General features: G+C 23.3%; 1 protein-coding gene across 1 annotated transcript; it reads left to right on the top strand.

The window, feature by feature from the left end:
* Nucleotides 1-40: 40 nt before the first annotated feature.
* LOC145842511 (golgin subfamily A member 5-like) lies at nucleotides 41-14,708 on the top strand. Its single transcript, XM_082949968.1, has 11 exons — nucleotides 41-441; nucleotides 565-735; nucleotides 1,118-1,268; nucleotides 5,226-5,320; nucleotides 8,822-8,928; nucleotides 9,978-10,142; nucleotides 10,256-10,483; nucleotides 12,198-12,347; nucleotides 12,991-13,139; nucleotides 13,836-13,899; nucleotides 14,415-14,708. The coding sequence occupies exons 1-11, from the start codon at nucleotides 84-86 to the stop codon at nucleotides 14,523-14,525; spliced, it is 1,749 nt and encodes a 582-aa protein (XP_082806094.1). The 5' UTR covers nucleotides 41-83; the 3' UTR covers nucleotides 14,526-14,708.
* The last annotated feature ends 3,103 nt before the right edge of the window (nucleotides 14,709-17,811 follow it).

Here is a 17,811-nt window from a genome sequence, read left to right as displayed (position 1 = left end):
ATATTATTTACAACCTTTGTTCATAAAAAGTTGATAAAATGCTACTTAGTTAATGTTTGTAAGATTTTCAGTGATACTAAACTATGAATTCATGGTTTAATGATTTAGCTGGTAAAGCAGAAAATCTTTTAAATAATATTGATCAGTCTGCTGCAGATCTCATTGAAAAAAAAGATAAACCTACTAATATAAAACATAACTTTTCAAACGAAATAAACACTACAAAATCTAGTTTTCAAAGTAACAATACACCAACATCTATTGCATCTTTACCAGTCCCTACTAAAAAGATTTCACTTAAAAAAAAAAAGACTACAGAAGATGAAGATTTGTTTAAATTTTTGAATGAGGACAGTAAGATTAATCAGAATGATTCAAAACTAATATCAAGAAAAGGAAAGCTAAATGAAGTTCCACAAAATAATAGAATAAATAGAACAGGTAACTTAAAAAAGTTCATAACTTTCAAAAAAAAAATAGCTACTGACTTAAGGTTTTAACTTACAGTGTAAAAATACTTAAGACAACTGAAATTTTGTGAATTTAATTATATTGAATTAACAGATTTTGTTTCTACTCCAACAGTAAGTAATCAAAAAAGTAATCATCCTAGTATACTAAACAAAAATGAAGATAGTAGATTATCTGTTGAAAATAGTGCCTTAAAAGAAGAAATTGCTTATTTACAAAAAAACATTTTAGAAACAAGAGATAGAAATACAAATAAACTTAAAAGTAAGTGAAATATTGTTTAATATTTTAACAAACAGAAAAAATTTATAATATTATCTGTCAGCTGAACAACTTTACAAACTTATATTTTTTTTATAATTTTTATTTTTTTTAATATTCTCATCAATAATGTTGGTTACTTTTTGTAATAAATTGCAGTTATTTAAGTATATCTTACAAATGAAATAGTTTTGTAGTACTTAACACAATATTTGAGATTTAAATTATTGAAGCTTTAGATAAGTAATAAATATTTATAAAGTTTTTTTATCAAAATATAAATTATTAATTTTTATCTTGTTTTAATATGTACAGTTATAAATGTGTGTTTGACTAAGCTAATAATTAGTATTTTGTTTTGTAATTAAACTAAGAATTTATTAAGAACTCCATGCTGAAAACAAAAGTTTGACTGTAAGTAATTCAGAGGCTATTAGTAGAATAAAAAATCTTCAAAATGAAAACTTTGAATTAAGAGAGTATAAACAAGCTTCATTGAATGCAATCACTGAATCTGGTTTACAAAATACAAACAAGTGAGTGTTACCTATTACTTTTTTATACGTTTATGTTGTTTGTTTTTTTTTATACATAAACACTCTTAAAATAATTTGACAAGATTAAGTTAGGTTCAACATATTCTTCTAATAACACAGGGTTACCACACACTCAGGATAACTCAAGTTACTTTTAAATATTTAAAAATTTCATGTCAACTTAGGATATTAAGATTTATTTTATAGACTGAGGCTGACTCTGTATAGTCTTCTTTTTATAGAATACTAAGGATGAAATTAAAATTTATTTATTGATCATGATTGAAATTTAGTTGTTCCTGTTTCAGTATTATGATATTTTATAAGCAATTTTGTTCAAGAACTTAATTTTTATTGGTTTTTCGAATTTTTTAAAAAGTTTATTTAAGATTTTTTTAAAGCCTTTTGAAAACTCAGAATGACCAGGACAGTATTTAGTTAGTCAGAATAGTTTATTTTGACTCAAAAGAAGAAACCCTGATTACAGTTTTGTTTAGGTGAGTCTTATTTGAAACAACTTTTTAAGTAGTTTTATTTGACATTGTTCATTTGAAATCTATTTAGCTTTTTTATTTTGGAAGTTAAACCTTTTAAAAAACCTTTTACTACAACTTAAAATTAAAAGTTATCCCAAAATATTTACTTTATTTATCATAAAATAGAGACATTACTTTTACTAAACTATTACTTGTATATATAGCATCAAACAAATTTCTTGACTTCAACAGTTGTTTTTACTTTGAAGATATTGTTTTTAGTATTTACTTTTACTTGTATATGAAACATAAAGTATTAACTATTCGTCCCTTTTTCTGATAATAAATTTTTTTTTTTAATTTATAAAATATAGTCAGTTTTTATATAAAGTTTTCAATACAAATGTATGGACTGCAAATTTTTCATTGTCATTTTTTTATTAATTTTAAAAATAACTTATATTATATCTTCTTTTTTTAAATAGCAGTCTGAAATTTTAAGTGAATATTACTAAATTATATTAAAACTTTAGTTTGTCAGATATTATATAAAATTTTTTTTTTGATTAAAACCCCATATAAATGCCTTTTTTGTTGAAAAGTGTTATTTTTTCAAAATTATTGAATTCCTGATGTATTTTTCAGAAAAACTGGTAATTAAAATTTAATAATATTTGGTTATATAATAAAGAATTGAAATATTTTAGGAAAGTTTGTCTTTTTTGTCTTTTTAGTTTTCACTTTCAATAAGAACCTTGTAAGATTGAAATTTGACTTGAAATATTTATAAAAATTTACAATTAATTGTTTATATAAGGGTTTCCAATTCACTAGATTTTTCTAAATAATTGAAATTAAATAAAAAGTCACTTGGTATTCTTCAGTAAAATTGTGAAAAAAAAAACTCTATTTTCCTTGATTTAATTGTTTTTATGTTACCAAAGCAGGATATCCCAAATTGCTCAATATTGATGTTTGCTTCAATATTTTTTGCTTTCAGAAAAGTTAACAGGTAATTAGCTAATATGGTAGATGTCTAATAAATTGGTCAACTATTATAAAAATATCTGCCAATGGGGCATTTATAAAAATGATTTTAGGAAACCCTATACCAGACTTGTTCTTAAACACATTAACAGTTTTTTTATTATATTATACATTTTGAAAAAAAAATCAGTTCTTCAGAGTAAGAGAGCAGACATTCAACAAGATTTTCAACTAGTGTTTTTTATTAAACCTACAATGTTTCGGTGTAATGACAGCTCTTCAGTATGTAAAATATTAAGTATACTAATATTAAGAATATAAAACCTGATTTTATTTTAAACCTGATTAGATATAAGGATATAGGCTCATGTTTTTAGAGTTTGAAATTATTAAAAAAGCTATTTATTTATAAAAATTAAGGTTTTAGTAGACCTTAAAGTTTATATATGAACAAAAACTTGATAATTTTTAAGTCCTTTTTATTAGTTTATTTCATCTAAGAACGTATGAAGGGATGATGAATGAAAAAAAAAGTATTTTAGATAAAAATAAAAGTAAAATTTATGATAAGGAAAGTACAATGGTAATATATTTTAAATTGCTAAGTAACTAAAAGATGAGTATTAACTTTAGCTTATGTTATTGGCTCTCTGCACAGTAAATAAGTAAAGGAAAAGTCTTTTAAATACCAAAGTATTACATCAGGGGTTCCCAACAAGGTGTGCTTGCACCCCTTAGGGGTGCGAGATGGCTTTTCATTTCTGTATGATAAATAAGGAGAGTTTCACTCTCTGATAAAGTTTATAAAGTTGAAAAGTACATTTTGTTTAAAAAGAAGTTAGCGCTAATTTTCTGAATAAATTAATTTTATTAGTACGTCATAGAGCAAGAGCGCTTTTCTAGAAGTAATTCATTTTACTAGTTTCATTTGATAGATGTTAGTTTAGAATTAACATTTCAGTAAAGCTTTCTTAGAGTTTTACACCTGTGAATTTTAATCATCTATTCTTTAAATATTTTAGTTTCTTAACTGGCCAATAAATGTTTAGAATAATATAGTACACTATCGTAAAAATTAAAATACAAACTATTAATAAATGAAATCAATGTTTTTATAATCAAATTATTAATAAATAATTTTAGCATATAGTGTTAGGGGTGCGAGATCAAATTAAGAGACTTTAGGGGTGCGGGTCATCAAAAAGGTTAGGAACCACTGTACTACATAGATAAAAAAATATTACATATTGACTCTATTAAGTGAAATATAGTTTTATAATATACCAATAAAATATATAAAATAATAGTTTTAAATTGTTTTTACTATAAATAATATCCAGTTCTTCTATCAGATAGAAATTACTTAAAAAAGGTAATTTATTTCAGTGGGAGCCCTGTATTAATAGTATCCTTAAAATTTTGAGACTTTTTTTTAGTATTCTTTAATAAAAAACTTTTAAATGACTTTAATTACCACAACTGTTTTGAGTTCATAATAAAAGTTTTTCTAAACTTATTTAAAATTCTTAAATTTTAATGTAGTTATAAGATTCAGCATTTAAAAAACACTTCACTAGAGACTACTAGCAACCAGTTATTAATTTCTAAGCTTATTTAGCAACACAACTTAAAATTTTATTATTTTCCTTATAGTTTTTAAACAAAAATGTAAATGTTATATCACAAAAAACTTAAATGGGTTAATTCAATTATAATTTATTCAAGCTAATTAAGAAGAAAATAATTAAAAGCTTTCATTACTACTGATTGTATCAGTATTGTAAATTTTGTAACTTTTTTCTGCTATTTTCAATATTAGTATTTAAAAGTATAGATTTTTTCATGAACTACTTAATTATTTTATTTGCTTCATGCAACTAATGTTTAAACAGGTGATGCTTAATTATATGTTTAAGTTTCTATTTAATATATTGTTATTTTCTTTGATTACTATAACTATTAGTTTATTTAAGAACAAAAAAATAATGCTCGAAATATTTAATCCTAGGATCTGGTGCTTAAAGAACATTTCGCTTATCGAGTTGTACACCATGGGTACTATTTAATGTCTTGTACTATTTTATCATTTGTTATTCTTTACAATTAAATATGTTTGCAATCAAAACCATAACCGTTTTTCAGTTAATTCTTGTTGTTTTTAAGTAGTCTCGCACATTAATTTTACTTTGTTTTTTAATCAAATAGTAGTAACTTTTTGCAACTTCAACATCTAAAAAACTAACTAAGCCTATGCCTCTCGGGTTTTATAAAATACTTACATACATACTTGATATATTGTAACATTATATTTGTATACAGTATTTTTATGAGGTTTAAAAAATACAAACAGAAAATAATTATGCATTTATGTTTATTGTAGACAACTTTAAAATGCTTAAACTTCTAAATTAAATAAAGTTAATAAAAATAAGTTTTTTTCGACATACTTTCTTTTAAGTCAGTAACAAAAATATAAAAAGTTTTACTTTTGCAGTGATTTGAAAGAAAGGACGGAAGAGCTGGAGAAAAAAGTCTTAGATTTAAAAAATGATCTAAAAAAAACTCAATTGACAAACTTAGAAATTACAGGTTATAATCTAGACAAAACTGAGTAACAAGTATTAATTATTTTTTACAAGTAGTTTTATTTTTAATAAAAGATGTATACACTATTACAAAAACTTGTGTTTTATAAAACTATTTTTTACTTGATTTTGTTACAAAAATTTTGTTTTAGTTTTTTGTATAATAGTTAGTAAGTTTAGTTTTCAGAGCAAATACATTAAAATCTTATAAACCTTAAAATAGATGCAAAGCTTTCCTCAAAATATCATCTTGTTTTTTTAAACAGTTTTTTTTTGTTTCTAACTAAACTTGGTTTATTATAATTAATGGAAAAGAGTCTTAAATTTAGAAATCGTACACTGTTTATTCTAAAACATTAACTCAGAAGTAACTTTTTAACTTAGCCTACTACCCTGTTTGTGATTTTAACGTATAAATTAAACTTACTCGTAAAAGAACCAATAGTTTTAGTGCAGGTTCATTCCTTTAACTTACTCTTATAGTAATTTATTCTTTTATCAGTAAATCTATTAGGACTGATTACCCTATGGTATCCATTCAGCTGCCCTCTTTTTTCTGGATGCTTTTATTAAGAGGTAGGAAAATATTTGAAGTTCTTAAGAAACTAAAAAATTAAACTAAATGTTTTATCCATTAATCAGGGTTCGTGCGCGTCAGGCTAAATCAGGCTAAGTCAGGCTAAATCAGTTTTTTTGGAAAAAGTTGAAAAACGTCAGGCTAAATCAGTTTTTTTATTTAAATATTTGAGAATCTCAGTTTTTCTCAGTTCAAATTCTTCACACTTTTTGATTAAAAAGAATTGAGAAAGATGTGAATTTATTTCTAAATAATGATTTAGTTATTTAAGACAAAATCAGTCAGTATGTGTAAAAATAAATGCTTAAAACCTTTTGTTGAATCTCTAAAAATTTATTATAAATCTTCATTATTTTGTTTTGAGTAGATTATATACGTCATAATTATGAAAATTCATAAAAAAAATACAGTTTAAACATTAAAGTTTAGTTCAACAACTTAGCTGTTTGTTTGAATTTCAATACTCGTTTAAGCGTTTCATTTTAAATTTTAATAAAACAAGACAATGCACGTTGTTTTAATATAAATCTTCTGGTTATAATGTTTTTATTTAGTGCTTAATTAAATTGAACAATTGTCTTTAGTAATGTATATTAAATTTTTACACTAGTATAGATATAACACTAATTTTAAAACTTATCACTGAATCTGATATGTTAAGGGCATAGGGGGGTCAATTACCTTTTTCACAATTTAGTCTTATTTTATTGAGTTGTAACTAAGCTATGAGTTGCTTTTTGCAGATTTTTAAAGCTTAAAATGTTTTTGAGATAAAGCTTGTTGAATTCGGAGCCTATGATAGTACTAATTAAGACCCATCAATATCTAAAATGACTTCTAAAAGAGATTTTCCTTACTTTGAAAAAATGTCAGGCTAAAGTGGTCCCAGTCTGGCTAAATGAAAAAAATTTCGCGCACGAACCCTGATTAGTTCAAACACTCATAGCTCTGTATCAGGAAATTTATCTAGATGATGCCTCTTACAAAAAAAGATTATAATTTACCCAAGCAAAGATCATGAACTTAATCCTCACCTAGCTTGACTTGGTGATTCCTGTACTACTTCAAGCACAACTTTCAACTACCAGGTTTTAACCTGATAATATTTGTTTGATTCAAGTATACTTCTTTTTTCATCTAAATCTGGGACATTATATAACTATCAACAATTTAAGAAGTGCTTCACAAAGGTTCAAAGTAACGACCTTATGCTAACTTAGTACCAACAGAGTGGTATTTAAGATAATCTTTGCAATAATTGGTACAATTAAATATTTGGTTAAAACAGATAATGCAGAAATGCTCATCGTTGAAGCCTTGTAACTTCCAGAACTTGTAATAAATATTTTTGTATAACTGGTAGAATATCTAAAAACTTGGTTGTCTTTTTTCTAGTGTAAGTCTTGGTATGCATATTTGCAAAACAAATAAATACTCCGTTGCATATAAAGAGATCAATAAAATCCTTAACTGCTTCATTTATTTAACTTTCTAGAAAGTTATAGATAGTGCATTAAACTATATAAAATAAAAAAATCTCTATTTATTTAAATAATATTGTTTTAAAAAATGTGCGTAAAAACCAGAAAAATTCTTTGAATTTAAGTAGTTTTATTACTTAAATGTTTTAAACTGGCTAAAAGTGATTATTACACCATTATACTTTTTATACTAATAACAAATTTTAAACACTTAGTTTGTTAAAACTAAAAGTGTTTCTCTGTTGTAGTTTACAAAGTCTGAAAAGAATAAGTACTTCAAAACTAGAAGACGTATAGAGAAGTTATGTAAACAAGTGTTTTGTAAAAACAAATATGTTTGTCAATGATTAAAAAATTCTAGTATTAAAAGTTTTTTTTCTTAAGATTTATGCTACACATGCTTATTTTATTAAACAAATAAGTTTTTGTGAAATTTATGAGAATTTTATTATATCATGTGCATTTTTTTTATGTAAATTAAACAGAACAGCAGTTTTAAAGACGAACTTTTAAACAACAACTTTTGTTATGTTTACACTTATAAATACCCAAATGTACATTTAAGCATATGAACCAGAACCTTAAAATATATTTTTTTTAAGTAAGCTAAAAAAACTTCTTATTACTAGTCAAGAAATTTCAAGTGTTTTCTGTCAAAATCGACTACAGTAGCTTATGGTTTTTATAGTTATTAAGGAATCCAAGAGGTTATTTGACTTATTTTAAATCGTTTGTTTCTTCATTACACACTTTTTTTTAGTTCAGTTATGGGCTTTAACTAATAACTTAATCAATTTTTATAATTAATAAAGATAAGAAGATTTTAATGTTTTTTTTTTAATTTATTGTCGTATTATATTGGGCATGGTACAATACATTTTAATTTAAGAATATGTACAAGTATCTTAATTACCAAACGATTTTTACTTAATTTGTTTTATTCTTTTTAATACTTATTAAGTCTCTTATTCGTTGTAATGAAGTCGTTATAATTTTAAAGGCATGTAAAATGCTTTATTTTAAAAAAATATTTTTTGTTTTTACCAAAAAATTTATATTCATTTTCCTTTTTAAGCCTTATTGGTAATTCTTATAAAAAACTCAACTTAAAGCTATTTTCTTTTTTGTTCAGAACACTGTGTTTATGAAATATGTAGTGATGTAAGTATTGTTTTAATTTTTTCTATAAAAGAATCAGTAAATACAAGTTTAACAGTTAAAAAAAACTTTTTTATCTTGTTTATTGACAAAAGTTTGACCTAGGCATTTAAACATATGCCACTTAACAGAAGAAAGGTTGTATATTAAATTAGGTAAAAAAGATAAAGTTTTTACAAATTAATTGTAAACTTAAAGAACTCCAATTTAGAAGGTATATGTAGAAAAGTATATCGTTCTTTTTTTTTCTATAAAAAAATCATTTTTTATCAAGTATGAATTTTCTCAGATATCAATAAAACTCTACAAAACAAGTTAAATGAGATTGAAAAGCAGTTGGAGTTTTCAAATGAAGAACTGGTTGCTTATAAAAATAAAGCAGCAAGAATATTGCAAGTTAGTATTATATTATATTAGAAAAATTATTATATTGTATGAATTTTTTTTATTAAGAAATAAAAAACTCTTAACGTATTTAAAGATAAATTATCAATTTCATTAGACATTTATTACTTAGAATTTAGTTTAATTACAAAGTATTTTTCAATAACTATGTTATAGTTGACTACTAACTTTGAATCTTTTGAAGTATAAAAACTTTGTTACCAGTTCTTTTATTATACATTTTTTTATTTTATTTACTGTTTAAAAAAGGTATTTTTATTATGTTTAACTCTGTTATACGGATATATTTTTCTTTCAATGGTACATAAATAACTATGTTTTGAGATTATATGTATGATTTAACCTTGTCTTGTTCATTTTTTTAAAGTTCTACTAAATACAAAATATAAGCTTCTTTTATATTTAATTTCTTAAGTAATTACTAGCTTATTAACAACTATTTTAAAGTAAAAAAATATTTTAAGTTAGTAGTTATTATAACTAATCTTTACTATGGTTTTAAAGATTACAGTATTTTAGTAAAAATGAATTTAAAGTTATTTCTTTTAGTTGTATTTATTGATACTTATTTAAAATATAGTGTTTTCTTAATTCCGATTGAAAATAACTATCAATAATCTTACTCAAACTCTTATGCTTTCCACCAATATTTTAAAGTCTAATTATTAATATGTGAAAAGAAGATTTTCGTTTGTGTCTGTGATAAACTAAATAAAAAAACTTGGTTTTATTTGAGTAACTATATATCTTTATTGTAAGTAAATTTCTTACAACCATCAACTTAACGCTGAAAATAAATTTCGGTTTTGTAACAACTAAAATTTATGTACCTTTTTATAGTTTTATTGTAAGTACATCGTTTTAATAGGTAATTACATTGAAACTAAAAAAATGTGGACTTAATTTAAATCAGTGTATTTAATTAAATTAAAAAGCTATTATTTTACAGTAATCATAAGTTAGGATATTATTTTATTCATTCAATTAAAAAGTTAATTTTTAGCTAAAATTTCGAAATAAGTTTATTTTATTTTCTGCAGTCGAAAGAAAGATTAATTTCAAGTTTAAAAAACAACCCTACTGAAGATCTAAACAATTCGGCCATGTTAGCAGAGCAGAAAGAAAACGATGAAATAGTTTCAAACTTGCTGAAAGAAAATTATGTGATGAAAGATGAAATTAGGGGCTTGCACAACGAACTGAAAGTAAACTATTTTCATTACAATAATGTACATGCATCCTAAAATAGTTCTGTTCAAGCTTGTTTTTAGAGTCATGAATTAAAATAACACTTAAACTTTATACCATACTATTAAAGGAGTTAGATGATAAAACAGCCGAAAAGATAAAGGAATTAAAAGACGACAAGGACAACTTGAACGAAAAATATTTGCTAAGTAAGCAGTTTGAGGACGAACAGAGACAAGAACTTAATCGGATGAGTGATGAAAAGTTTCATCTTAACGAAGATTTTTCTAATTATAGAAGAAAGCACGATGAAAAAATTAACGAAAAAGATACCGAAATTCAAAGGCTGAATAATCAGGTTAGAATCAAACAAATAAAATAAATAGTATATAAATGTTACCAGTTAAAAATTAAGTGATTGTTATTTGTACTTAGATTTGTATATTTTACGATATTCACCCATTAATGTTAACTAAAACTAAGTAGATAAAAGTTTTAAAAAATAAAGTAAGTTACCTTATTAAGACAGTTTATTAGTAAAGTACTTTCAAACAAACAACTACGTCTAACGAAAAGTGTCTAAAAGAGTAGTTCGATAAAGTGATAAAGCACTAAAAATCAAGTTAAAAAAATATTAGTAATACTATGAACAAATAGATTTATCATAAAAGAGTAAATGAAAAAAACAACATGTTTTTTTTTCTACTTTCAAAAAAACTGATACTAAGTAGATATTTTTAATTCAAATTGTAGTCTTTTTATGCATTAAAATGTAAAGATGTTCTTTGTTCAGTTGTATATATAACAAGACTGACTTTGAGTTTAGCGAAAAGTAATACAGTTTCAAAGTTTAACTTAATACAAAAAAAAAATGTTTTATTTTTTGTTGCGCATTTTTTCATTTTCTACTAGAATCATTTTTTTTTTCTATAAAAAACTGAATTATAGCTATTTAAGAGTAAATATGGTATAAATCTTATAATTCAAAATTTGTTTGAGGACCATTAAATACTAAGTTTTTATTTCTAAAATAAACAAGGTTTTACCAAGTTTAGTAATTTTTAACACTATTAAGGGCATAGGGGGGTAAACCTAGATTTTTACAAGTTAATCTTATTTTATAGATTTTTATCTGAGCTATCAGACATTTTTAACAGCTTGAAAAAATTCAAAGTAAATATTTAGATACAAGCGATTAAAGTCGGTGATCTCAATAGGTTCCTAATGGAAGGCGCAAACCAAAAACGTGAAAAAAGACCATTTCACTAAAAATCTATCTCCTCCTTCATTTTTTAAGTAGTCTTCTTTAAATTTTCACAGAAAGTCTATAAATAAATTTTAAAGAGATTAAATGCAGGTTTTTTTTTTTTTAATAAAATTTTTAAAAAAAAAAAACACTTTTTTAAAATATTAAGTTAAAAATAAGTCTTCTTCTTACACATCTTCTTGCAAAAAGGAATTAAGCTCAACTTTTCTAGCTCCTATTTCTTTTACAACGAGATTTAAGCTTATTCCAAAAACTTTCAACATGCTGTGAGTATTAGATGTGAGTAATAGGATAAACAAAGTGTAGTCATCCATTGAAAATTTAATAATTTTAACTTATTTTACTAATTCGTTGACAAGCTTGGTTGCTGTTGCACCAGGTAAACAGATCCATCTAATGATTGGTAAAGAATGATTTACTGATATTCTTAAAACAGCTTCAACGTACTTAATTTAAGCAAAGGTGTAGTTTCAACAACAGATCGAGTTTTTTTTAATTTGATTATGTAAAAAAAGAACACAAAAATAAAACAAGTATAAAAACTACCCTAGAAAAAAATTTTAAAGTAAAGAAAAAACATTTGGGTCAAATTTTTTAATTCGACCTTATTTGTTTAAAAAAAAATATTTACAAAACTATATATACTTTATGTCTAGAATTCATACTAACTGCTGATCGCGAAAGACTTTTTTATTTACTGCGCGGCCCTCGAACAACTTTTTCTAGAAAAACTGGCCCGCGACTTATAAGAGGTTGACAACCCCTTACCTATAAAATGAGTAATAGAAAAATCATTTTATCACAGTTGTCTATGAAAATTAATTGTTCTCCTAATGAGCAAGAACTTGAGTCCAGGATAAGAGTTCTTACGGAAGATATTTTGGTTAAGCAGCATACTATCAACAATCTCCACTGTGAAAAAAGTTCACTCCAGCTGCAACTTGAAAGAATGCAAGTATATTAACTTCTTTTATGTAATAATCAACTAATAATTTTGTCTATAATGAAAAAAAAAGCAAAGTATTTTTTTTGATAAGACTTAAGTATAATTTATTTGTAAATTTTTTCTTTATTTAAAATGTTTTTAGGGTGAAAAAATCAGACTATTATTACATTAAATATGTATAAGTGACTAATTTTATTCAATAACAAGGCATTTCTAATTATAATTTTGAAATATTAGTTTTTGATTTACTGAAAATATTAAAATCTGTTACATATTTTAATTTTTATTTAATAAATATTTACTGTGTAATAAAATATTTTTAAATTCTGTAAGTTAAAAGTTAATCAGCTATAAATATGTTTCCATCTTAGTATTACACCTGAATAGTATCTTTCTTAAAAAATTTTTATATAACTTTAATTTTTTATTTAAACTTGTTGGTTAGTTTTTAAATAAAGTAATTATTTGATTATACTCAGAAAAATTAAAAAACAATGTTAGTTATTTTGTTTGATTTTAATTTGATGCACATATTAGTTTTAAAAGAATCATTTTGAAAAATTAGATACTATCTAAAACAACAAAATTAATAAAAATATTTCGTAACTAAATAAAAATTAGGGCGAAAGTAAAGCACCATAAATTAAAACAGGGTCAAATTCAGAGGCTTAGCAATGAGCCATTAAGAAACCAGTATTCTCCATACGTTGACTCAAAGTCTAATTATTTCATGAAAAAGCAACCAATATTTAAACGAAAAAATTTCAAAAATACATTTCTTAACTTTGTTGATCAAATCAGGTGAGTTTTATTTTAGGTAGACCTAAAAGTGTTTTATTTAATTTAAGGAAGTACAATTATAAATCTCTGGAAAATAACAAATTTTTGATATTGTTTTATGCTAGTTAAAAGTTTATTGCTAATAGTGTTTTTAAGTCAAAATTGTCTTGATAACATGTTAAAAATTTTTAAACTATTTTTAATTATTCTTAATCTAAATGAGATTGTAAACTTTTAAATGCGCTTATTATTGTACAATATCTTCTTTTTGTTACTTAAACATCTAAATATATGCCAAAGTACATCTTATTAAAAGAAATAATTTATCATTAATAAAATTAAAAATTATGTTGACAACAACTTCAAGTAACTTAATTCAAAAGAAAAAGCTAATTGAATTTAATTGTTTGTTCTTAAACTTTTCTCTACGTCTAATTCAGCTTTATTTCTAAACTAATATCTTAAAAAAAAACATGTTATTTATTTGCTCAACAATTCTTAACTGTCAATATTGTATATTTGTCAGGAAAAAATATTTTTATTGATTCTTTTTTTATGAAATTTACCTTTTTTTCTAGAAATTTCAAAAACCTTTAAACAGTTTATAAATTATTAAATCAAATGTATTAACTTATTGTAACCAATATCGTAAACGTGAATCTATTTAACTTATGCTTTAAGCAACTAGTTGATAACTTTTAAATTTTATTTTTACAGCATTCACATCGGTAACTTTTTAAGAAGAGTTCCTATTGCAAGAATTTTTTTCTGTTTTTATATGGCAAGTTTTTGTTAATACTATTTTTAAGTTATAATAAAACATTTTAATTGTAGAGTAGACGTCTACAATCGATTTTTTAATAATATTGTTTTCTAATCAAGATATGTATATGTTTTTTTTACTAATAAACTATGTGTTGATCAAAAAGTTGCTCGAAATTTACTTACAGTAATATTTAAATTATATAATTTCTAGCACATTATTTGGTAGTATTGTTATTTAGTTGTAACATTATAACGATTTTAAAGCATTTAAAAAAAAAATTACTTTTGTTTTTGAAAGTTTTATTTTATTTCAGTTATTTTATGAGCAAATTTAAATTACAGTTTTTATAAAAAATGATCCAAAAATAGCTCTTCTATTATTATTTCATAAATTATCAAAAAAGTTTGATCCATGATTTTTTTGGTAATTCTTAGTTATCAAAAATTTTTAACTCTGCTCAAATTAAAATGATAATAAAAAAATTATACTAGTTTATAAAAAAATAATTGTTGAACGTTTTATTGAAACAGATGCTCCTTCACATTTGGACTTGTGTGATTGTTTTTACATATTCGCCAGAAACTCATGATGATGTATTTTTCAAAGAGTTGAAACAAGGTTCTAAGCATTTAGAAGATTAGAATTTTTTTAATCTTAATTTTCATCAGTTTACTTGATTATTTTAAGTGCTTTTCATAATATTTTTTATGTAATTTAAATTTTACTTCTTTAATTCTTGAAAAACAATTCCAGACTTGTTTGATATTTATCATTTACAGTTTCTCTACCAAGTGTTTTATAATAGTACTAATGTTTAAGATAATACATATTTCAGAAGTTTATTGCAGTTTTTTAATTTAATAATCATTTATTAAAGTTTATTATAAGTTTTGTCGTTATGAGTGAAGAACTTAATTTTAAACTAAAGGTTATGAGATCTAAAAAAAAATTGAGTCACTTGAGTAAAACAACTTTTTTTAAAGTGTTTTGTTTTATTTCATTTAAAAACACTATAAAATATTATAAATTATTATAAATTGCTCATGATATATAGACACATTTTAAAACTACTTAAATACTTTTTTTTTTAGTTCAAAAGTTGTGTTTAACGCAACGTGTTATTTATATCTTAAAATTTACTTACTCTTGTTTCTACAAATTTTAAATAAAATAAGCAATTTTTATCTATAGCTTTTTTATATCTAGTATTTGTTATTGTGAAGTATATTGTTTAATTTTTTTATTTTTAAATAAAAGAATGCCTTATTTTTTCTTTATATTTTTAATTTAATGTTTGCGTATACAGAGTACCAAATAAGTCATTTGTACTTTTTAAATTAGAAGTATAGTTGTATTTTTGAACTTTTAGCTTGACAACTAGTTTGTTAGATTGGGGTAGTTTTTTTTAGTATATTTTGAATAGTTTCCAACATATGAACTTAATATGCAAATTGTATAGTATTCGAGAATTCGAAAGTGATACCTTACAAAAAACGGATTTTTTTAATTTTGAACGATAATTATGTTTTCGAAGTAGATTAAATTAGGTACTAAGGCATATTTATTTTTAATGTGTTTGTTTATTTTACTTAGTATCAAAATATATTTAATGATAAACTTAAACAGGTTTTTAACAATTTGCTAAAATTTTCTACGTCGTATTTTTAAAAAACGTATGATTCAGTTTTGTTTATCTGCATTTTTATAGAGAGTAGGAACTCAAAGGAAAAAGTTCATTCTTAAATATAGTATTTCTTTATTACCTTTACTGGTCGTCAATATTTTCAGTAACTAGACCACTAAAAAATAAGTTATACATTCTTTTTTTATCAATTACTTTTTACTATATAATATCGTTTATTATAAAATTAATTGTTTTACTAATATTTTAGTTAAAGTGTATACTTCAAAAAACATTCTTTGCAAAAATTATGTTAGTTTATTATTGTTGATATATATAACTTTTAAACTTTCAAATCCTTTAATGACAAACTATTAGTGTATTAAAACTATTTGCGATTATTGTTTATCTTTTAAAGGTTTTAAAGCGGAACGAAATCAAAAATTGAATATACTTTTAGCTATAGATGGCAAAAAAATATGTACGGGGCTACCACTTTACCTGGAAAAACCTGGAATTTAGGCTAAAAAAAACTGGAATTTTGCACAAAAAACCTAGAATTCTTTAAGTTAGAGTTTTTGTAATTTTTATAAAATAGATAAAATTAAAATATTTATATTTCTTATGACTTATAAATCTGTAGTTTTAGCTAAATTAAATGTTATGGAAACAATAATGCTTTAAAATTAACTTTTTGTTCATATTGTTAGTGAGTGGAAATCAATAAGAAAGTAATAAAAACATTACTTTGTACTTGTAACAAAAATATTGCAAATTTTTTACAGAAAAATATACTAACAGATAAAAAAAAATATACATACATACTTGTTTTATTTTAGTTCTAGCACTTACTTCTAGGACTTAGTTCTTGTTTAAAAAGTAATAATATTTTAAATAAGTATTGCAACTTTTAAAATATCAAATAATCATTAATTAAAATAGTTTAACAAGAATTAATATAAGGTAACACGTTCAAACTAAGAAAAAGTTTAAGTAGACTTTTAACTATTTGTATTAAACTAACATAACGGCTTTGAATAACCATCTTAGAAGAATTTAGTACAGGTTTCCAATTAATAAGATAAATTTCAATACTTACAGTAACTCTTAAGTAATTTATATCTTTTGAACAGCAGTTTTTTAACTAAATAATAACTTATTACTAAAAAATATCAAAAAATAAAGTGCTTTCGAAAACCTGGAAGAAATTTGGAAGCCTGGAAAAATTTTTGAAAAAACGAGTGGCAACCTTGCATGTATTAAAAAATTTGAAAGTGGTAATGTAAAATAAGTCAAGATTTGTCAGCACTAACAGAATATAACTTTTGTTAAAAAGTATGTTTATACTTTCAAAATATAATTAATAAAACACCTTTACTTAATAAGTGTTAATGTTATTTTGCAGAAGATTAAAATAAGTTACATTGTTAAAGTTAAACAATATTGTATGTTTAACTAGATTTTACTTATTTTTTTATAACCGTTTCTAGTTTTTTATTGTGTTTTACTAGCCTAGGCAACAGCGTTTTTAATTACAACTTAGTTTTATTATAAACGCTTTGTGTTTGGAACTTTAAAAACTTATTTAGTTTTTTTCAATAACTCATACTAGTACAGCTCTTAAAGGTCTTTAATACTTTTAAAGGTCTAATATAATACTTGAAATAACTTTTAAAACATATTTTTAATTTTACATATTTGAAAAGGTCTACTTACAATGTGTTTGCTATTAGAATTACCACAAATTCGATAATGAAGATAACTTTTTGTAATTTAAGTTTTAAATAATTTTAAAATACATTACTTATAAGTAAAAAAATTAGTTACTTGTTTAGTTTTAAAAGAATATTCATCCTTAATTTAAAGTTTCAAAATAAATACTTAACATTTTTTTTTAATGTTTAAGAGTATTTTCCGTAAACACTGACCAACCATTTTACTTTTTTCTATTAATCTTAAACTACAATTTAAAACTTTAAAAGTTCTTTTTAACATAAGGTTTTTTCGTCCTTATTAGGACTACCCAGTCAGCAATAACCAAATACGTCTTGTAGATGTGACGAATCGGTATGATAAAATCTTGAACTTTTCAGCGGCATACAAAAGTTGAGGCTTAGGCTTTGTAGACTTATCTGGATGTTTTGTTTTATAAAAATATTAAATTAAAATTATTACACTAGCTGAAGAAGCAAAAAGTTATTTATTTACTGATATCAAATAGTTTTACTTGAAAAAAATTATTTTTAGAATTGGATAGTTCATTATTTTGATTTTTCTGTTTTAATTTAACAAATGATATAGGTAAT

The sequence above is a fragment of the Thalia democratica genome, chromosome 8 (assembly GCF_965202585.1).
Source record: "Thalia democratica chromosome 8, ktThaDemo2.hap1.1, whole genome shotgun sequence".
NCBI lineage: Eukaryota > Metazoa > Chordata > Thaliacea > Salpida > Salpidae > Thalia > Thalia democratica.
The sequence above is the reverse complement of the archived record's forward strand: the minus strand, read 5'-3'. Positions and strand labels throughout refer to the sequence as shown.

Coding starts and splice junctions, on each gene's coding strand:
- LOC145842511 (XM_082949968.1), top strand. CDS start 84: ATGAATTCATGGTTTAATGATTTAGCTGGTAAAGCAGAAAATCTTTTA. Junction 8,929..9,977: donor AAGCAGCAAGAATATTGCAA/GTTAGTATTATA, acceptor TATTTTCTGCAG/TCGAAAGAAAGATTAATTTC. Junction 10,143..10,255: donor GCTTGCACAACGAACTGAAA/GTAAACTATTTT, acceptor ATACTATTAAAG/GAGTTAGATGATAAAACAGC.